The following is a 23,756-nucleotide window of genomic DNA, read 5'->3' on the forward strand; positions in this document are numbered from 1 at the left end:
AGCTACTCCGTTCCACCAAGTAAGCGCCCTTGATTCCAGGACACTAGAGGCATATAAGGTTCGTTTGTCTGGAGGGCATTGGGTATGGAGGAAAGTGTTTTCAATTTTCTCGAGCCACTGGAGCATTACGGTGGCTCCTTCAAGTCCGGTGAATTTCGGTGGGTTACCCGCATTGAAGGATTTAATATTGTATCCGGAGGGGTTGGTATTAGTTTGGTTTAAGGCTTGGGCTATTGCGGCGGCCATTTCCTGGGAACGTTGCTGCCTACGTCTGCGCGCGGCCTCTCTCCTCTGAAAACGAGCTGATAGCGGAGGCATTCTATAAAAGTTTTAATTTTTGTTAATATCTTGGTATGGAAATCGTTTTAGCGCAAAGTATATCGTCGTAAAGCTTGTTTCGCGGAGTTAAGTGCTATCAAATCTTGAAGTAAAATATGAATTTAAATGCAAACTTAATACAGGTAATGAATTCGAATTGAAAAACGACCATTCATGCATCACCATGACTTTCCGAATTCTCAATTTAAAATATCAAGTAAATGAATATTGGAGACTGACAATTCATGTATCACCATGACTTTTCAAATCTTCAATTTAAAATATCAAGTAAATGAATATTGGAGACTGACAATTCATGTATCACCATGACTTTTCAAATCTTAAATTTAAAACATAAAGTTAATGGTAATTGAAAATCAACTATTCATGTACCACCATGACTTCTCGGATTTTCAATCCCCACAACAAACGAATATGTAAGTAAAGAAATAAATGGAAATTTAATAAAAATCGAAAGATCGCGAATAAAACATGAAATCAAGTGCTGCGTATGCGCCAGCATATTTTATAAATATCGAGTAATTAACAATTAGCGCGCAAACATGAGATATTTCTCATGCGCGAGAAGGGACTCTTAGGTATTCTAGGTCGTTACGTCTAACCACCTATCCTAAAGTCACGGAGCTCTGATACCAATCTGTAACACCCAGACCGATGGCGGATTATACATCGGGGCGCCACGTATTGTTTCATTACTCGTGACACTATTTGGGTGTCAATATTTAATAAATACATTTACCGCGCACAGCGCAACACAATTTCACGAAGTAACATAAAATTAATCATATCATAACTCAAAATATTCAAATAACATAAACTTGTCTTGTGACATTTTAAACTAGGTCCAAAAGAAAAGAAAACATCCTATGTGTCCTCAAGCTTCCAGAAACAGCTACAGCAAACCTGAACATGCGTTAAAATAAAACGTCAACACTCGCGTGTCGGTGAGAAATCAAGTTTAATACATATAAATAGATAACAATATCTGTGCGCATCATGTGTATAACTGGTGTTCAACAAGGGTGTAATCAGATTGTGATCAAGCCTAATAGATCATAGCTCATAGTTCAACACGTGCTCCCAATTGAGCACAAAAACAAGAAAACTGTGCAAGTGTAAACAAAAGAGAAATCATAAACGATAGTTCTCCCGTGTTCATCTAATGGATCCATGAAAACTGCGGAATAGGCCGACAAGACGGTTAATGATCCACACATACAAATAAACAGCCAAGTCTACGTCCATAACACATGGGGTTTTGCGCGACAAAAGTTTATAAACAAGTTTAAGACTCAAGTTTGTACGAACACATGAACATCCCAAAAACATTAAAAATAAAAAGGGATTATGTACGAGATTACTCACATGCAAACGGTGCGTTGAAAGGTCACGCAAGAACCAAACTTTCAACAAGCGAAGTTAACCTATAAATAGAGATTTTTGGTTTAATGATTTGTTTTATGCCTTGAATATATGTTAGCATAGTAATAAGTATCTTTAACAAATTATTATATATTATATATTACCGGAAATCTGGGCAGGACAAGGGAAAAGACGAAGGCAGAGAGAGGAGACGGCTAAGGAACAACGGCAGAGAGCAAGGAGAAGAGAGCAGAGGGGAGTTTAAGTGTTTGTGTGTGTAGTGTTAAATAACAGAAAATAGTATTATATATAGGGAAACCCTAGGGAACACAATCCCTAAAAAAAAGGAAAAGATCTTATCAAATCAAGCAAAAGATATCAAAAGGCAAAAGATTCCAAAAGCAAAAGATACCAAAAGATATGGCAGCAGGGGAACAGGAAAAAGGGCTGACAGGTTACAGAATAAAGCATGGGAGGAGTCAGATAAAGGTACTGGTCAAGGCATGGAAAAGCAGATTTCAAAAGATTATGTCAGTCACTTTTTCTGCCAACCAATGGGGTTGGTGCGCATGCTGCGCCGACTGTGACTATTCAGACAGAAGATAAGATATCACAAAAGTAAACGGGCTGGCTAAAACAGAAAAAGATACAAGTCTAGCGCGAGAAAGCTGCGCGCGAGGGCGAAGGCACAGAGAACAATCCTTAGCGCGCCGCGGGAAGAACTATAATCCTTAGCGCGTCGCGGGAAGAACTACCATTCTTAGCGCGCCGCGGGAAGAACTACAATCCTTAGCGCGCCGCGGGAAGAACTACAATCCTTAGCGCGCCGCGGGAAGAACTACCATTCTTAGCGCGCTGCGGGAACAGTTCGCCTCGCGTATCGCAGGAACAGCTGGTCTCCCTTGTAAGGAGTCTGGCGCGTGGAGCTGCGCAGACATCCTTAGGCGGGAAGAACCAAAGGACAAGCAAGGAGTTAGAGAAAGGGGGTCAAGGCTCAAGGGTTAAGCAAAGGGGCGGGACGGCGACAAGAGAGAAAAAGGAAGGCGGGACGGCGACAAGAGAGAAGAAGAAGAGCGGAACGGCGGAAAGAAAGAGAGAAGAAGGCGGGAAGGAATTATTATTAGTAAGTAATATAAGAATATATATAATTTATTAAATGTTAAATTTACAAAGATTAATAATCAAATTTTAAATCATAAAAAGAAGAATCGGATTCGAAAACGGGTACCTGGGTCGGGTCGGATAGGGCAGTTGTCACACCGGGATCCATATAAGGGGCATAAATACGCCACGTATAGGTCTATACGTGGCGTATTCTGCCTAGTTTTTATTTATTATTATTATTTGTTTGTTATTTATTTATTAGTATTTATTATGTATTATTTATTATTATTTAGTATTATTATTAGTTACTAATATTATTAGTTATTATTTATTATTATTATTATTATTAGTAGTATTTAGTATTATTATTAGTTACTAATATTATTATTTATTATTTATTATATTATTAGTTACTAATATTATTATTTATTATTTATTATATTATTAGTATTATTATTTATTATATTATTAGTTATTAATATTATTATTATTTCTTTATTTATTATTATTTATGTATGTATATGTGTGTGTGTGTGTCTACATACATCCATTGATACATTTTTTTCTATAAGGTGTCTAGATCTACGTTAGAGGGTTCCCTTCGAGCGAGTTGTTGCTTCCATTGAGGTACCTTTTCAGATTTGCGTGCTGGCTCTCAACTCGGTTCGTCGTAGTTTCGCTGTAGTTTCGGCGTTCGTCGATCCAACATACTACAAACTTGTGTCTGTATGGATCCAGCCAGTTGTTGCGAATGTATTACCAGACCTCTGAAAGATAAGGGGAAACGTTATTAAGACGTATGTTTAGGCTATTAAAAATTGCCATCCGTTTCGAAGGACTCACCTGCTCTATCGTCCTGTATCAAATGACGCTCCATGTTGATGCGACGGTTGTCGTACTCCTGTATCGTCGGAGACTGATACAGGACCTTCCACCAGTATGCAAAGTCCGTCCCCATATTCGTGCTATATAGGCCCTTAAATTTTCTCCTTATATTCTCGGATATGTGTCACCTGCATAAATTTTTGGTGGCATTAGGGAAGACCGCGTCGCAGGCGTTCATGAGGGCGTGGTCCGCGTCAGTCAGGATCACGCGTGGCTCCATACAGTCATCGAGCATTTGTTTAAGTTTCTCCAGAGCCCAGGTGAAGTTCCTCTGTCGTTCCCTGATAACAAACGCGGTGGCGATACAAAACGACTTTGATATCGACGTCACACCGATAAACTGAACCAACGGCCAGTCGTACATGTTGGTGTTGTACGTCGTGTCAATCATCAATACCTCGGGGAACGCACGCCACATCTTATGCGACTTATTATGACAGAAGAAAATTTCCTCCGTCCTGTCGTCGGTATCACTCCCCCGGGTATAGAACTTGAAACCGTTGCCAGCGAGAAAGTTTTCCAGCGCCTGCATTGGATGAAATAAAAGTTTAGTAAATATTACAAGCATGGCAAGTACACATTAAAACTACAAATGTTTTGAACTACCTTCATAGGGGTGTCGCCTAGTAGCCCATCCCTCATAATCTTGGCGGTGTGGTTGTGTATATCTTTTATTACAGGCTGCACACCGGGAAACTTTTCGCGGAGGGTTGCTTCGATTTGTTGCGGCTTAACGTCGGTCCTGTGTAAACTCTCAACCATGTCCAGTTGGTCGCTGTTCATTTTTCTAAAAGACGCACACCCCTCCTCGAATTCAACGGGATCGTGGCTGTGAGTCTCGTTTACCACTTGAACCCTCCAACAGGCACCCCTCGAGTCTTACCTGCCCAAGATCTTAAACAGACAACATTTTTTATGCTGCCAGTACGTCTCATCATCGCCTTTATTTTGGGTTCGCCCCACGATTGCATGCAAGGTCTACAGCGTTTTTCCTTGACCGCTGGACCACAACAACAAACCCATGCTCCCGTCCTCTAATTTTTACCCATTTCTCCAGCTCCTCACGGCTCACAAAAATCTGGAAACAGTTTTACGCTATTTATTAGGCCGTTTATTAAATAACATACAAATAAATAGTGTTAACTTAAACAAAACACACGGCGTGTTATAGCATCTATTTTATACGAAACCTTCACTTCGCGTATGTAGTCGTCATCGTACTCATCTTCGTTATTTGGGTTTGGCCCGGCATGAACGTTTCGCCCGTGGTGCGATGAAGACTCGGTTCCATAAAAAGGATCATTTGCTACCGGTGGCTGGTACAATGACGAAGCCTGACCTCCATAATCCGACCAGGCGACAGGTGACGTGTACGCCGGCTGAATACCGTAATCCGACACGAAGTACTCCTACAATACATAAATTAGAAATTCAAACAACAGTGCTAGTGATAATAATAAATAATAATAACAGCTATAACGAAACTTGGTTCAAGTTTGGCAAGCCCGGCGAGCCAGTGTTACCATAAATATATAACGAAACCTGGTTCAAGTCGGGTAACCACGACGTGTCAGGGTGATCGTTAGCGGCGTAACCCCTACAACTAATTTCAAGATGTCGATAACGAAACCAGCCAATAAATTGAAAGTTTGTTTCGCACTTTCAATTTTCCCAAATAAGCCATGCAACTGAACAACCGTTGTCGAATTTCGAATAATAATATATTATTGATAAGTAAATAATATTAATAATAATAATAAACATAAATAACATTAATAATAACAATAGAAAAGAAAAGAAAGAAAAAAAAAGAAAAAAAACCATAACAAGACAAAACTGGTGGACTTTTCTAGAAAACCCAACATCCACCCAACATAACCGCACCCGTTTGATATAATATAATATAACCTAAATAATATAATATAACATAATATAATATGATATAATATAACATAATAAAATATAATATAATAATAACATATTTTTATGTTATGATATGATATTATATATATTATATTATATTATATTATATTATATTCTACATTACACTATAAGAATGTACCTCCGAACGTCTTGCGCCGGTGCCTGACACCCGCATCTGAATATCTGGCGTCCATCGTAAATCAGGTACCTAATAATAAGAATATTTTAATACTAATAATAATATAAAAATTATTATTTTAATAAATACAATAATAATATTTTATTTTATTAACAATAAAATTTTAATACCAATAACATTTTAATAACAATATTAATATTTTAATAGAAATAATGTAATAAAAATTTAAACAATAACGGTAACAGTACGAGAAAGCTAGTTTAAGCGGCCCGACGAACTAGCGTTACCGTCAAACATATACTTGGTGTCTATATAGTAAGTACGCGTTGTGTAATATAATGGTCGGTAGCTAAAAATATAGTTTACTTTTCAAAAGTCACATAACAAAACTAAACCAGTCACCAAATATCTGTCATAACATGTACAACTACGTCCTAACATGTAGTAAATAAAGATAAAACGAAACCTGGTTTAAGTCGTTAGCGGCGTACCCCGGCTCCTCCTCATCCGACTTTGGATATAAATGGTTGTTGGTTGAATGGAGAGGGTGAGGGTGAGGTAGAAAAACAAAAGAAAAAAAAAGGATGGACAGGGAGGGGAGGGAGCCGAGCTCCAATAATATACAAACACAATACGCCGCGTATAGACCTATACGCGACGTATAGGGTACGATACGACAAGCCTATGACTGTCGTTCAGGCTAGATGTTAGATCGTACACTATACGCCGCGTATAGGTCTATACGCGGCGTATTAAGGGGTGTGAAGGTGTCCATAGCAGCACCCTATCCAATCTGAAATTTCAAAATAGGAATTTAAATACAGAAATTCATGATCCAAATTTTGAATATCTTAATTTGAAGTCTCCTAGGTCAAACAAGACATTGATTTTGAGAGGAAGCTAAACTAAACAATAAACATACAATCCAGATCCAATCTGCCATGTGATCCATGTGGTCAACATGCGACACAAACACAAGCATATCCTTCACCATCACAAACCCTAAACTCACCACCTCAATTTAATATTAATAATAATAATAATAATAATAATATTAATATTCCATCCATCACTTCTGAAGCCAGTCCTTCATCATTGACTTCACCATGGCCCCCTCCGATGACACCGCCAAGTCCCCCTTCCTCGACGAATTCCACCACCACCACCACCCTCCGAATCAGACCCATCAACATCTCACTACCCCACCACCATCACTTACAATTACCACTCTTCTCGCCCATTTAAAGACCTCACCTTTCTCATCCTCTTCCTCTTATTAGTCATCTCAACCTTCGCATTCGGAATATTCGCTTCCGTCAATAGAAACCCTAATCCACCTTCCTCTGTCTCCGCCTTCATCTACGACATTCGCACCGACTCTTGCCGCCCTGACACTTCACGAACAGCAACTAGGGTTTTGTTTCTCAACTTATTAGCTTCCGATTCTGGGTATATTTTGAAGAATCTGATATTAACGCTTGTTGTTACGTTGATTTTAAGAATACCCATTTCGTTATTTGTACTTTTTTCACTCAAGCATTACGCCAAACAGTTGGTGTACATCTCGCTTCCCTTCTTTATTATTGTCCCAATCTTCCTAGACTTGTACTGGTTCGTTGCCTGTACTGTTAATTCCACTTGTAGCGAAAGGTTTGCTTTGGGTTACCGGATTATAGTGCTGGTGTTCGTGTTATTGGTAATCGTGGTTATGGTGTGGATACTTGTGGTTAATTGGAGTAGAGTTGAGTTGACTGTGAAGATAATTAGGGTTTCGGCGGACGCGTTGAGTAACAACTTGGGGTTGTTCGGGGTGCTTCCGGTTATGAGTTTGGGGTTGATTGGTTACTTTGTTCCGATCGTTGTGTTTTTGGTGTTTGCGAGATTGAATGGGGAGATTGTGCCGAGAGGGAAACACGGGACGTTTGTTTGTGAGTGGAAACAGGATAGTTGGGTTCCGGCTTATTATGCGTTGGCGATCCTTACGATGTTGTGGTCTGCTGCGGCGATGGTGGAAGCGCAGGTTTATGTGATCAGTGGGACGATTGCTCAGTGGTACTTTTCGAAAGATGATTCGAGGGTAAAATGGAGCATACGAAGCTCTTTAAGGTATCTTTTTCTTGTTATTATTATTGTTTTTGAATTGGGATTTTGTCAAGATGGTAACTTTATTTGTTATTCAGAAACGCATTTGGCCCGTCTGCTGGAACAATATGTTTTTCTGGGCTGTTGATTGCTATTGTACGGATAGTGCGTGGAGCGGTTGATACTGCAGCAAATGAAGATGCAACTGGGATGATTAATGTCGTACTCAGATGCTGCGTGAACGCGCTTTTATCAGCGTTTGAGTTTCTTAATAAGTTCACAATAAATTTTGCAGCTATAACTGGTGAAGCGTATTGTGCTTCTGCCAGGTTGACTTATGAGCTTTTAAGACGGAATCTTCTCTCGGCTGTTGTTGTGGAGATTGTTTCCACCCGTCTTTTGGCTGCAATCATCTTTGTTGTCTCAGCAATTTATGCTATTGTGGTCAGTAGCTTCTCATTTATATTCTCTGTTAGTCTGGTTCAAGATTGTTTTGAGTCAAAACAGGCAATTTGTTAATGGGTCAAGCGGGTAATTTTTGCATGGGTCAAACAGGTGGTTTTTGTATGGGTCAAAGGTGATAATTTGTGTACAGATCGAAACGGATAATTTGAGTATGGTTCAAAATGAGTAATTTGGGTATTGGTCAGACTCAAAAAGGGTAATTCGTGTATGTGTCAAAGACTCAAAACGATTAACTGTGTATGGGTGAAAACGGGTAGGTTGTGTATGGGTCAAAACAGGTAGCTTTTGTACGTGTCAAAAGAGGTAATTTGTGCACGGGTCAACACGCGTAATTTGTGTCTTGGTCAAGACAGATAATTTTGTGTATGGGTCAACACGAGTAATTTGTATATTGGTCAAAGACTCATAACGGGTAATTTGTGTACAGGTCAAAACAGGTTAGTTGTGTATAAATGGGTGATTTTTGTTCGGGTAAATAGGGGTAATTTTTGTGTGTCGAGATGCGTAATTTATGTATCGGTGAAGTCGGGCAATTTTGTGTATGGGTCAAAGACAAGTAATTTGTGTAAGGGTCAAAACAGGTAACTCGTGTATGGTTAAAACGGGGTATTTGTGAATGGGTCAAAATGGTTTTTTTGTCTGGGTGAAAACGTGTAATCTGTGTGTGGGTCAAAGACCCAAAAACGGGCAATTTGTGTACGGGTAAAAGCAAGTAACTTATGTACGGTCAAAACTAGTAACTTGTGTACGGGTCAAAACAGGTAACTTTTGTATGTTCAAAACGGGTAATTATTGTATTGGTCAAAGACTCAAAATGGGTAACTTGTGTATGCTTCAAAATTGGGTAACTTGTGTATGTGTCAAAACAGGTAATTTGTGCACGGGTGAAAACGGTTAATTTGGTTGTCTATACAATATGTAAGAATCTTGATTGGTTTTTTATTCATTCAGGTTTGTGTGATATTAAAGGCAGCAAGTGATCTAGGGGTAGACTCGTACTTTGTAGCTGCGGTAGCATTTGTCGTGGTGCTGGTGATTCTGGGGTTTTTGGTGCACGTGCTTGACAATGTTATAGACTCGGTTTACATTTGCTATGCGATTGATAGAGACAAAGGGGATGTATGTAAAGCGGATGTTCACGATATATATGTCCATCTCCCGATTAGTAGGAACCATAATCCGGCTTATTTAAATGCCAGAACTCCGCTTCTTGTATGATTATGATTACTATCATTTTGGGACTTGTTTAGACTTTAGAGCAGTATTTAAGTATTGTATTTTGTTTGTACAACATACTGATTCTTTTTGCCTGTTTAATAACATAGCCTGCTTCCATTACACCACATTTGCTCCGGGATTTGACTATATCGGGTTTTTGGTATAATTACTATAAAATTTATGAATGTTATAGCACGTTTCTTTTGGATTCAACGCATTTTAATCAACAATATAACCAATAATGTTTAATATATTGCAAGACATAACTTTCTGTTAATGTATCAATACCTCAAATAATATTTCTTATTTTAAAAACGATGAAAATAGAGTAACATGACTTTTACCAAAATTGGACTTAGCTTGAAGTAACGTTTAAGAATGATCTGCTTAAGTATTCCGCACGTGTAGGATTAGTGGAGAAAATCAACATTATTATTGGGGGAACTGAATTCATTAAAAGACTCCTCTGTATGTATCTACACACTGATTTATGTAGAAAGGTGTGATAATCATACAATCAAATAATATTTTTTTTATATTTTTAACAATTATCTTTTCTCTCTTCTCGAGTTACAATTACTTCTAAAAAATCTTAAAAAACTCGTAGGATGATACAAAATTTTTATATACATACAGAAAAATCACTGTATTTTTTTTATCTACCCACAACATCTTAACCCACTCTCTAAGTTGAATGCTCTTAGAGCATTCTCATCCCATCCATTATCTTCTTCCTCATCTTTTTATATTATAAAAGTCTACTAAAATAACTATATCCCATCCACTATTTATTTACCCCAACCTTCAATTATAAAAGTTGTAATACCAACTATTTATATATAAAAAGTTATTATTTATCATTCTTGAAATTACTGTAAGTGTATAAAAAAGAGAAATATAATAAAATAATTATTTGTGACTTTATGAGTAAGATAAAGATAAAATAGCGAATGAATTGTGGAATATTTTTAAAATTGGGTATTAAATTTTGAAAAGTATGAATTTAGTTAAATTGTAGGGTAACAAAATAATGGATGGAATGTGAATGCTTTTAGCATTTTCATCCATCTCTTATCTACAAATTCAAAATTACGTTAAAAATTAGCTCATTTTTTTTCTTATTTTTAATTAAATAATATTTATTTTACACTTTTATCATTACCATTTGTTTTTTCTTCACTCACGACCACGTATATTAAAAAAAATTACAGGACATGAACAATAATTTTTCAAATATACAGATGAATCCATGTATTTCTCTCTTTCACTCACAACATCATAAACCACTCATATCTCCTTATATTATAAATTTTCTGATGGATTGAATGCGAATGTTCAACGTCCCAGACTCTCTTTCCTAGTAAATTAATGTATGGTGTTCCGTGCTTACAAGTGATTAAGCAGCTTTTTAGTTATTTATTAATTTTTTTATGTATTGAACAAGCCCCGTGTATAGTTGTACTATGCATGATAGATAGTATAAGACTGTGAGAGATGTCGAATGGGCAGTGGGCTTATTACGTAGTCCATTGAAAGCTACGTTTTCTCTTTTCTGGGTCAAAACAACTAGTTAAAGAAGATATGGGATAGATGGATGGATGGATGGAAAGCTACTAAAAATCTTGTCCCGACCCCAATTAAATTCTGGCCCATACAATAATATAATACCAATTGTGACTTGTGGGAACAACTTTTGAACTGTGCATTGAGTCCAAAAACTCATTTTACTACCTTGAACGTGACAGTTTGGTTTGATCCATTTTGATAGAATTTTTTAGTTGAACCATAACTGCGGTAGTTTGATAAACTAAACTAATCCGGTTAATACAGCTCGGGTTAGTTTTTTTAATGGTACCGTGTTATTAGATTTCCAAAGTTTTGTACAATGGTATGATTTGGAAAAAAGAAAAATAAATAAATAAAAAAGACCCACAGATATATTTTTTAAGCATTAAAGAGTTTATGAATCATTTAAAAACACGAAAATCGGTTAAACTAATAATGCATACATATTATAATTGAGATTCATAGTAAACACCTGGCTGAACCAATCGATTTAGCTCGATTTAAACGGTTTAGTCGTTGTAAACAGTTTTCTTTTTTTCTCTTTTTTTTAAGTATCTTTATACATGAAAGAGAGACATAAACCCAAGGAGAAACTAGGTGAAGCCTTTATATGTAACAGATTATTCGAGACAAAATTCATTTTCATTGTGCAAGAATAAATGGCACGGCAAAATGTCCTTACCGGTATGAAATTTCAAAAAGCAAGTAAATGTAGTATACCTAATCTCGTAAATGGTAAGTCTCTTTTAACCTTTTGAAAATTGCATTTCTTAACGTATAGCATAGAAAAATTACTGAATTTTGATTAAGCATGTATTACTTTAACCACGTATTACATATTTTCTTTTAATAGTAAAAGTAAAACCAACCTAAAACTTAAGTGCTACATGCAATACTTGTAACCTTTTTTTTTCTTGTTTCTTTTTTGAGATTTGGCATAGTAACTACTAATATATAACTTAAGACAAAAAAAACCTAAAACTTAATAAAAATATAGGATGATGTGATAATAATAATAATAATACTAATAATAATGGTAGATGATAAGGATTAAATAATAGTAGCCAATACAAACGAGTGGATGAGAAGGCCATATGAAACTTTTCTTCAGATTATGGGACCCACAGGGGTAGGGCCGCCGCCGCAACGGAGCACATGATATTACGTAGTCGGCGGCTGCAAACAACCACCCTGAAAGAGACGTACGGCTATCATATCGGGTTTTCTAAAGACACCGCCCCATTTGCTAAAACATCGGTCTATACGCCGCGTATAGACCTATACACGGAGTATGAATTGGTGTTTCTAGAAAACATCACCAATTTTGTCTTATTATGTTTTTTATTTTATTTATTATTATTATTATTATTATTATATATTAATTATTTATTTAATATTTAATATTATTTCGGTAAAAAACAGTTAACACATATATATTTCAAAAATATGTTTAATACGTGTGGACGAATTAAAAGAAACGATAAAACAATAATATATTAAGACGTACCTGAGATGCGCCCGGATCCTCAAGTCCGTCACCACCGTCGTCCGAATCCTCGCCGGCCCCCTCCCCCGCGTCGACTGGCTCATGGACAAGCTCCACCTCTGGTGACGTGACCGGGGGAGGCTCGACTAAAGGCACCGGGACGTAAGGGGCACGTGCCCCCGGCCCGGCCACCAGTCGCTCCTGCGGGCCGTTGGGCCTGGGGAACGAACGCACAATGTGCATGCCGACGCAACGGAGGCGGTCCAGCTCGCTCGGAGGGGTCGGAGCGATACGCAGGCCGTCCACCAGGGCTCCATGGCCCAGAGATATCGCAAGCTGGGTGATGTACCCGCCACCCATCAAGGACCCTCGTCCCTGCCTGAACTGGTAGGTGACAAAATAGTCTGCAAACCCCCTAGCGAGGTTGCAGTGCGTGTGAGTCAGCAGACACCTAAAAAAAACAGATAGGGCAGGCTGCAGTTCTCCGCGCCCTGGTTGCGACCCGCGATGGACATCGCAATCAGCCTATGAAGGTACCTGTGTACTATAAGATAATATAATTTATTAACAATAATAATATAATATAATATAATATTATATTATATTATATTATTATTTTATATTATATTATTAATATATATTACGTTATACTAAACAATACAATACATTTTAAGAACGTACCTGTGTAGCGGGTCCCTAATAGCCGAGACCTTGGACTTGGTGTCCAAGGGCCTATCCCCGAAGTCGTGATCGCTGATGGCCCGCCACCATACCCGCAGATCGTCCTCCGGCATCTGGTGGATGCTCTTCGTGTATATCAGGCTGCGTACCTACTGCGAGGTGTATAAGCCCAGAGCAACCGCGAACTCCTCCATAGAGAGATGGACGTCCTGCCCGAACATGCAGATGAGGGTAGGTGACCAACACGTTGTCACCCACTGGGGGTCCGCGGCCCCGTCCACGGACTCGGCCCCGGCCCCGCCCCATCTGCTGCTCGTGCTCCTCCTCAATCTCGTCATCCCCAAACTATAATATTAACAAATAATAATAATTATTATAACAATAACAATTACAATAATAATAATAATAACAATAATAAATAATTAAAAAAAATTATATATCAGACGTGGCGCATAGGGCTATACGCCGCCGCTGATAGGCCCAGCAAACCGACAGCCGGACTCTGGCCATATTACGGCTGGACTCCGGCCGACGGTTTTATCCATCCACAAAACAGCATCATCATCATCACATTATCATCATCATCTAAACATAACCATCATCATCAACATAATATTAAAAAATTACCTCCATGTCGTGTCGGTGTCGGGTCAAATCTCCTCGGATCGTGTCGTAATCCGGTCGGTGTCGGTCCAATGTAGACTCGTGTTTGGATGCTCAGATGCTCGGTTGCTCGGGCAGGAGTTTGAAATTTGAAATAATAAAGTGGCAGTTGAGCAGCCGGGATCCATATAAGGGGCCTAAATACGCCGCGTATAGGTCTATACGGCGACGTATTCTGTCTATTTTATCTTATTATGTTTATTGTTTTTTTTCCTTTTCTTTTTTTTTTGTTATTTATTGTTATTTATAATTATTTTTGTTAATATTATTTTATTTATGAATAACATATTACCATTCGGAATTCGGCAAATGGCGCTTTGTAGCAGGACTTATCTGGGAAAATTGACATTGCGAGGCGACCTTCCAATTTATTGGTTGATGTCGTTATGGACAATTTGATAAGTTACAGCGACTACCTTGGGAAAAACTAATAGTGTCAAACGAACTCTTTCTTGGATACTTTCGGTATCGGCATCTCAAATCCGGCTCTTCAATGTCTTCAAATTCTAGCTGTCTTGACATTCGGCCACCACTGACAACCGCAGTTGTGTTGACTCAAACACATATCAGTCGTCACTAAGCTTAGACTTAGACTTGTTATTACTTTAATGTTTAGTTGTGGGTTTTGTAAGTTGATCATCTTGCGTATGCTAAAAGATTTATCGGCTTATATAACACACAGACATATATATAGTAGACGTGCAATATAAGAATTCATTGCTCTGGCATGACCAGCACCTGATCGAGATATTGGTTTGATGAGTTTGAATCTCTTGGATCCGCGGTATCCGCTAACGACAGCGATAACCGGAGCCCATACTTTGGACAAAGAAGTGGAAATTCGGTCATTGCTCCAACATAACGAGCAACGAATTGAGATATTATCCCGGACTTACCTGAACCGGTTTACACGTATGATGACGTTGATTTAAGTTCGGTGTTGACGCTGACATTAACACGTTTGCTTACAGTTTTCGTTATGATACACAATGAAGGGACAAACTCAAACAACAATCCATACAACAACAATGTTGTTGTATGGATTGTTGTTTGAGTTTGTGCTTTCATTGTGTATTATGCTGGAGGTAACAAAAGCTTTAAGCAAACGTGTTAATATCATTGTCAACACCGAACCTAAACCCACGCCAGCATACGTGCCAACCTGTTCAGGTAAGTCCTAACTAATATCTCAATCCATTGCTCGTTATGTTGGAGCAATGACTGATTTCCACTTCTCTGTCCAAAGTATGGGCTCCAGTTATCGCTGCCGTTAGCAGATACCGCGGATCTGAGAGATTCAAACTCATCAAACTAATATCTCGATCTGATGCTGGTTAAGTCCGAGCAATGAATTCTATACCGCACATCTACTATATATATGTATGTGTACATATAAGCCGATAATTCTTTTAGCATACGCGACATGATCAACTTACAATACCCAAAACTAAACATTAGAGCAATAAAAAGCCTAGGCTTAAGCTTACTGACGACTAATATGTGTTTGAGTCAACACAACTGCGGTTGTCAGTGGTGACCGATGATCAAGAGAGTTGGAGTTTGAAGAAATCGAAGAACCAGATTTGAGATGTCGATAACGAAAGCAAGCAAGAAATTGAAAGTTCGTTTGGAAATGCCAGTTTTCCCAAGTAAGCCCCTACAACTAATTTCAAGATGTCGATAACGAAACCAGTCAATAAATTGAAAGTTTGTTTCGCACTGTCAATTTTCTCAAATAAGCCATGCAACTGAACAACCGTTGTCGAATTTCGAATAATAATATATTATTGATAAGTAAATAATAATAATAATAATAATAATAATAATAATAATAATAAACATAAACATAAATAACATTAATAATAACAATAGAAAAGAAAAGAAAGAAAAAAAAAACAATAACAAGACAAAACTGGTGGACTTTTCTAGAAAAACCCAACACCCACCCAACATAACCCACACTCGTTTGATATAATATAATATAACCGAAATAATATAATATAACATAATATAATATGATATAATATAACATAATATAACATAATAAAATATAATATAATAATAACATATTTTTATGTTTTGATATTATATTATATTATATTACGTAATATTATATTATACATTACACTATAAAAATGTACCTCCGAACGTCTTGCGTCGGCGCCTGACATCTGCATCTGAATCTCTGGCGTACATCGTACATCGGGTACCTAATAATAAAAATATTTTAATACTAATAATAATATAAAAATTATTATTTTAATAATAACAATTATATGTCTAGAATAATACTATTTTAATAATCATAATAATAATATTTTAATAAATACAATAATAATATTTTATTTTATTTTATTAACAATAAAATTTTAATACCAGTAACATTTTAATAATAATATTAATATTTTAACAGAAATAATGTAATAAAAATTAAAACAATAACAGTAACAGTACGAGAAAGCTAGTCTAAGCGGCCTGACGAACTAGCGTTACCGTCAAACATATACTTGGTGTCTATATAGTAAGTACGCATTGTGTAATATAATGGTCGGTGGCTAAAAATATAGTTTACTTTTCAAAAGTCACATAACAAAACTAAACCAGTCACCAAATTTCTGTCATAACATGTACAACTACGTCCTAAAATGTACTAAATAAAGATAAACGAAACCTGATTTAAGTCTGAATGACGGTTAGTGGCGTACCCCGGCTCCTCCTCGTCCGACTCCGGAAATAAATGGTTGTTGTCGGTTGAATGGAGAGGGTGAGGGTGAGGTAGAAAAAAAAAGAAAAAGAAAAAAAAAGGATGGACAAGGAAGGGAGGGAGCCGGGCTCCAATAATATACAAACCCAATACGCCGCTATAGACCTATACGCGACGTATAGGGTATGATACGACAAGCCTACGACTATCGTTCAGGTTAGATGTCAGATCGTATACTATATGCCGCGTATAGATCTATACGTGACGTATTAAGGGGTGTCAAGGTATCGCTAGCAGGACCCCAATCATACAGCTAAAGCTCTCCATACTTCACCCTCCTCCTTCAACACCTTACAACTTGCCATTAATTGTGTGTGCTTTTAAAGTCAACTAAAAAAAATAGAGCCATCGTTTAAATAAGAAAAATAGACGGTTTTTTTTCTCTTCTAAGTTTGCAATATAGTTATTACATCCAACAAATGTTAAATATTATAATCAATGACGGATCTATAAGAAAAATTCATAGTATATCTTTCAATTAATTTTATTTTTTTTATATCAAAAAGAATTTTGTTATATGAAAATGACATACCTAAAAGTTTTGAAGAATAAGATACATACAATTACAATTCGTCAAGAAAGTTAGACGGGTATTCGAGGCACCCTTGGCCCCCACGTAAATCCCCCACTAATTATAATGTCACAGGTCTGATAAATTACTATGCTTTGTTTATCAAATACTATGTGCGGTACAATGAAAACAATCCATACATGATAAAAATAATTGGTTGCGCCACATCTCAAAATTTTGCTATACCAAATATTCTTTTTCTTGATTTTCCTATTTCACAGCTTTGTATTTATAGTAATAAAATGTAATATATAAAATCAAATATAGTAATTTATGTGAGATATTTGTCTTCAAATATATAAACTTATTAATTTGAAAGTCATTCGTAATTTCAATCATATCTCTTATCTTAAATGTTATTTTATAGTTTCTGAATTTTCATTACTAACTATTTAACATTTCCTAAATTGTTATCTTCAACTCGTATAACACACGCGTTCCTAACTTAGTACTTGTATAAATCTATTTATATGCGACTATGCTCGTGTAACATATGTTTTTGTACTATATTATGCATAATAAAGTTAAAGTTAATGCGTACTAGATGGTGTTTTCAGTTAAGTCGTAATATAAGCACGAAATTGTTATGAAATTACTATGTATAAGAAAAAGGGTTAAAGTGCGTTGGGAACCCTCGGCAACCCATTCTGGTCGCAGCTAGCTAGGGAAGGGCTGTTGGCGGGTCTAGTGGCGCGCAACGTTTTAATAGGAGAAAAGATATTGGATTGGACCTCTACCCTTTAAATTTCAAATGCCCCTTTAATTGGTAACGCCACTCTCGAAACATGTCCAACACTTCCATCTCCCATTTACAGCAAAGCCTTAAACAAACCTAACATCGAAATCCTAAATGGGTCGATCGATCACACATCTACATCTACATTGAAGCCTTAAGAAACAGAGATGTGGGTGTGATTTAAACTAAACTAGGGGAAGTAACATAAATAGAGGCTGGTGTGGTGGCTTTATTGTGTTGTACCAAGTTATAGGACCCGAGTTCAAGCCTCTTAGAGGTGTCTTTTTATTTTTTTTAATTGTTAATTTTTTAGTATTCATTCATTTGAAAGTAATAAAAGTAACAAAAAAAAGTTGCTGTTGTGGTATTGCCCCTAGTTTCAAATCAATAAATTATAGAATAGATTTAGAAAATAATAATAGAAAAAAAAACTTAGTAGCTGCAATTGAGCCATAATCTTTTTTACTGTAGCTATAAGTTTCTATTTATATATAATATAATTATATTCATAAAGAAAAATTTTATTGTAAAGGGAAGACACCGTGATCCTACTAGGGATATGCATGTGATGTTGGTGGTGGTTGGGCAAACCAATAAGGTATTATATAACATAAAAATTGAATGCCTATCTTTCTTACTTGTATATGTATTCAGTATTATGAAATAAGAAAGTATTTTAATAGCAAATATATATATATATATAGGTTGGATTAAATACAAACTAAAATTTTATTCTAAACATGCGAATCAAAGGAAAATTAAAAATACTACGGTGGCAATATTGTAATTATTAAACGCCGGTCAGTTAGCAATCAATAGACATCAACGATCGATTAGTCGATCAAGCATGTCAGATCGACTCTTAATTTTGACGACTACAAACAATTCATAGAAGAATTTTGCATCATTGGAGATTGTTCATGGAATGAAGAGGGTGCGCTTAATGGATCATTGAAATTAACATGTGTAAAAACATTTGAGCAAATTGCGTCATACAAACATAATTATTCAATTAAAAATATGTAATTAAGAGACTCTGATGGTTGAAGAGAAGATCTCTGACTACATTGAATATGTAATCAAGTTATAATCAAATTTTAAGTAGAGTAATTTTAAATTACAAGCATAGTAATTTTATAATACAATTAAATTAAAAAAATTATATAAGTAGAGTCATATATCACATTACAATATTAAATGTAAGTAGTGTAATATTTCAAACAGTGTTTTTTTAGTCTTGTGTATATTTGCGAATGTTCTCATCATGTTATTGGTAAATGGTGTCACATGTATATGCTAGTTTGCTTATACAAAAGACCAGAGAATGAATATTCCAGTTCATAAATTATGTTGGTTCGACATAGTGTTCGGATACTATAATAATTACATTAATAACACAAGCAATTACAATACACTATAAGTATAGTGTAGTGTAATTACATTGATTTAAGAAGCTAAGCAAACTGTAACATCTATGGATTTTCTTGCAAAAACGCTAGTCTTTTGTGTTCGTATTTAATAAAGTTCTCGTATTTATTTCATCATCTACGTTTATTTAATGAATTATATGTTATTTGTGGAATAACATTAACTTTGTATGTGTAATTATATGATTCTACGTTCATTTCTTTATAATCATGCTTAATCGTTAATATGACACGTTGAACCGGTATGCCTAGATTAATATTATATAACATGTAACAAAATATTATGTTATTATTAATTTTATCCTAAGTATTTAAATTAATTATATGATTTAAAAATGGAACATTCTAGAACCTTCTATCTTAACCTTGTTCCTCAAGTTTTACTTTATCTAATCTCTTTAATTTGAAAAAAAAAAGAAAATAGTAAAGTGCCGTGCACTTTATTTGTGTATACATACATTTGTTTTTTTATTTATTATCATTATTATTTTGTTAATTATTATTATTAAGGTTATCTTTTAAGTTTTAAACAAGTTTTATCTTTATCACAATTGTATTCAAACTTTCTACATTTCACTATAAATAGAGCCTCTCATTCTCATTATCTTTCATACCAAATTCCATTCTCTCTTTTCTTTCTAAGCATAATCAAGTAAGTTTTACATATTTTCTTGATTGTTCTTCATATTTCTTTGATTTTGATCTTGTACTTTTGAATTTCTTTTAGTTTGTTCTTATGTTCTTAAGTTTTCTTTTGAATCTTCATAATTGTTCATATACTCTCACCATGATCATCATAAATTATTAATAAAACCCTTACTATTTGCTCTAAAAGATTATGATGATCATGTTATTCCAAGAAATCATAATTGTTTTCTCAAAATCTTGGATCAAAGTATAATTTTTTCCATGAACAACTATGAATATTCTTATAATCTTCAAAAATTCATAAAGTTATCATAAACTGAAAATTATATTTACATAATTGGTCCTTATACTTTCATAAATGTCAGTAAATATCTTAAATTATAATATTTACACTTAAAACCTTATACTTTCATAAATGTTCGTAAACATCCTAAACTATAATATTTACACTTTAAAGCCTATAGTTTCCTAAATGTCAATAAACACCCAAACTATATGATATTACACTTTTAACCTCGTACTTTATTATTTATCAAAATCATTCTAAAACATTTTGAGTAAGTATACAAATAGAGTATAAACCGGGTATGTATGTATCTGAAAAGAAAAGGGTTCTGTCGAAGACAAGAGTGGCGTAAATAATCCCATTGGACCCGTGACTCTTACCTGGGAATCAACTTGCTGGAGGTCATGCTCTTGGTTTAGAACATTCTAGTATGCGACACTCTAACTAATTTAAAAATCAAACTTAATCTAGGGCATCCTGTAACCGATTCAACAAACTCTTGCCCGTGTTCGTGTTCATCCGTCAAGGAAGGTGAGTTCATAGCCCCTTTTCATGCTTTTAAACGTTTTATACTTCGGGGTGGAAACATGAAACTTATTTATTCTACGTTTTATACATGCTATTTGACTCAAGCTTTATTTCATTATATTCATTATATGTAATCATTACAACTGTATACTTAATCGCATGTACAACCATTAACTTGTTAAGCCCGTGGTAGTATGATGATAGATCTAGTAGCCCAACCCGCCCACGAAGGCCTCGGGTAGAGGCCTGTGTGTTCAGAATCCGACGATCATTAAACATTAAACATAATAGTCTAATCGTGGATTTGACGACTCACTAAACATGTCAAAGGTTTGGTTGTAATCACAAAAGTATACAAGTAACTTAATACATATGGAATGTTTTAACATAAAACTTATTTTTAAAACCTATGTTCTCACCAACTATTTTTAGTTGACACTCTCACATGTTTTTCAAGTGATGGAAATTAAGTTTTGACGATTCTTGACGTTTTATATAGGGGATAAGTCAGACTTAGAAGTTTAATGAATAATTTTGCTATATCATGTTTTCTATTTGAATTATGTTTGGTATGAACAATATGTTGGTTTATTTTAATGTAAGTTTTTACATTTAATACCATGTGCATGATTTCAATCTATGCACGCCCTGGCGTTTCCGCCTTCGACCGGGGGGTGTGACAGATTGGTATAAGAGCCTTGGTCGTAGAGAGTTAGTAACCGACCTACGTCTAGGAATGTCCCTTAGGTTGAAATTATGTGCTATTAAATGTCCTAACTTCTCATTTTTAGCATGTGTCTCGATTCCATCATCTCTTTTATAAACTCCCGCATCCCCTTGCCACCGTGGGACGAAGACTACATTGCTCTATCTTTCTTTTATAGCTAAACATTTGTTTTTTTCCTTACTCTTTTACTTATCCACCTTGTATGATGATTCTTAGAATGCCTCCTCGTTGCGATGCCTCCAATGACAACAATGACAATGACACCCCGCTAGCAATTGTGCTTGCTCAAATGGCTACTCTTCTCCCGCTATTGCTAATCAATTCAACGGCTACAACAACAATAACGGAAACAACAACAACAACAACAATGGCAACTACTATGATCAATCCTACCGAACCTTTGTTGCTTCAAAACCTACCGAGTTCACCGGCTCGGAAGGTGCCACCGGGTTGCTGCAATGGTTCAAGAGCATGGAAGCCGCTTTAAGCATGTGCAATTTTCCGGAGAATCTAAAGGTGAAGTATGCTGCTAGCACCCTCAAGCTAGGGGCCTTGACTTGGTGGACCACTCAAATCAGAACTCGAGGTCGTGAGCCAGCCTTGGCTCTACCTTGGGACGAATTCAAAGACCTGCTGACTAGGAAATATTGCCACAAGAGCGAACTCCAAAAGATGGAAGATGAGCTTTGAGGTCATACCATGAAAGGAGCCGATCACCTTGGCTATACCAACCGTTTCCAAGAACTATCCTAGCTAGTATCCCACATAGTCACTCCTGAGGAAAAAGCCATTGATTGCTATATAAATGGCTTACCTCCTTCAATGAGGAGCATGATCTTGACCGTCAATCCTGGAACCCTCCAAGATGCTATACACCTAGCCAGTACCTTAACCGATGAACTAGTCAAAACCGGAATTTTGCGGAAGGATTCGGGGAAACAAAAAGAGAGAGAATTCAAGAAGACTAGCTACCAACCTAATAAGAAACCAAAAACCACCAACTATGCTGCAGTCACCCCTGCTGTGTCAGTCCAAGCTGTGGCTCCTGCTAACCAAGCCCCGGCTAGGGCAGGGTACTCTGGACCTCACCCTCTATGCTCCACCTGCAACTATCATCACCCACCAAGTTCCCAATGCCGAAAGTGTACCAATTGTGGTCGTTTTGGTCATCTAGCCCCTCGATGCCGAATTGCCCTTGCTACTGTTAATTAAGCCATGGTGACCAACCTCACTCCACCAAACAATAACAATGCTCGTGCTTGCTTTCAATGCGATGGTTTGGACCATTTCAAGAACAACTGTCCCCAATTGCCTCCAAACAACAACCAAGCCACTCGTGGTAGAGCTTTCACTATTGGTGCTTCGGATGCACGTCAAGATCCCAATGTCATAACCGGTACGTTTCTCTTAAATAACCACTTTGCATCCATACTATTTGATATGGGCGCGGAAAGAAGCTTTATATCACTTGATTTTGAACCTCTTGTTAAATGGAAACCGGTAAAACTAGACTCCCCTTACATCGTCGAGCTAGCTAATGGTAACACCGCCCAAGCCAATACTATTATGCGTGATTGCACCTTGACCTTTGATGACCATTCTCTTAATATCGATCTAATTCCCTTTAAGCTTGGTAGTTTTGACCTAGTTGTGGGAATGGATTGGTTATCCCGTAATCAAACTGAAGTTGCCTGTGCCGAGAAGCTCATTTGTATCCCGTTACAATCCAGCGAAACACTAATCATTCAAGGAGAAAACCTGATCGTAACCTAAAAATCATCTCTTGCATGAAGGCCCGCAAACTTTTGAGGAAACAATGCTATGCCTTTTTAGCCCATGTAGTTGACAAGAAATCTGAAGGAAAAAAGATTCAAGACATTCCCGTTATCAAAGACTATCCCGAAGTTTTTCCCGATGACTTGCCAGGACTTCCTCCGACTCGACAAGTCAAATTTCGAATCGACCTTATACCCGGTGCAACTCCCATAGCCAAAGCTCCATACCTTGTAGCCCCGTCCGAAATGCAAGAACTCTCTAGCCAACTTCAAGAACTTCTCGACAAAGGATTCATCCGGCTTAGTTTCTCACCTTGGGGAGCTCCTGTCCTTTTCGTCAAAAAGAAGGACGGATCTTTCCGCATGTGCATCGACTACCGA

At 36.6% G+C, this 23,756-nt stretch overlaps 2 protein-coding genes and 1 pseudogene across 3 annotated transcripts; 2 read left to right on the top strand and 1 right to left on the bottom strand.

Moving 5' to 3' along the window:
* Positions 1–3,814: 3,814 nt before the first annotated feature.
* On the bottom strand, positions 3,815–4,473 carry LOC143616297 (protein FAR-RED IMPAIRED RESPONSE 1-like). The gene is made up of 2 exons (XM_077089171.1): positions 4,297–4,473; positions 3,815–4,216 (listed from the first exon to the last, which is right to left on the bottom strand). Exons 1-2 carry the CDS (start codon positions 4,471–4,473, stop codon positions 3,815–3,817), a joined length of 579 nt encoding a protein of 192 aa, XP_076945286.1.
* A 2,385-nt stretch (positions 4,474–6,858) lies between these two features.
* On the top strand, positions 6,859–9,635 carry LOC143616291 (uncharacterized; annotated as a pseudogene). Its single transcript, XR_013150638.1, has 3 exons — positions 6,859–7,858; positions 7,933–8,278; positions 9,251–9,635. The product of XR_013150638.1 is annotated as an uncharacterized LOC143616291 (transcript).
* Positions 9,636–22,815: 13,180 nt separating this feature from the next.
* LOC143616292 (uncharacterized) lies at positions 22,816–23,373 on the top strand. Its single transcript, XM_077089164.1, has one exon. The coding sequence runs from the start codon at positions 22,816–22,818 to the stop codon at positions 23,371–23,373; it is 558 nt and encodes a 185-aa protein (XP_076945279.1).
* The last annotated feature ends 383 nt before the right edge of the window (positions 23,374–23,756 follow it).

This window comes from Bidens hawaiensis, unplaced genomic scaffold (assembly GCF_021521415.1).
Source record: "Bidens hawaiensis isolate Kalapana, Puna unplaced genomic scaffold, B.hawaiensis_p1.1 tig00046674_1, whole genome shotgun sequence".
Taxonomy (NCBI): Eukaryota; Viridiplantae; Streptophyta; class Magnoliopsida; order Asterales; family Asteraceae; genus Bidens; species Bidens hawaiensis.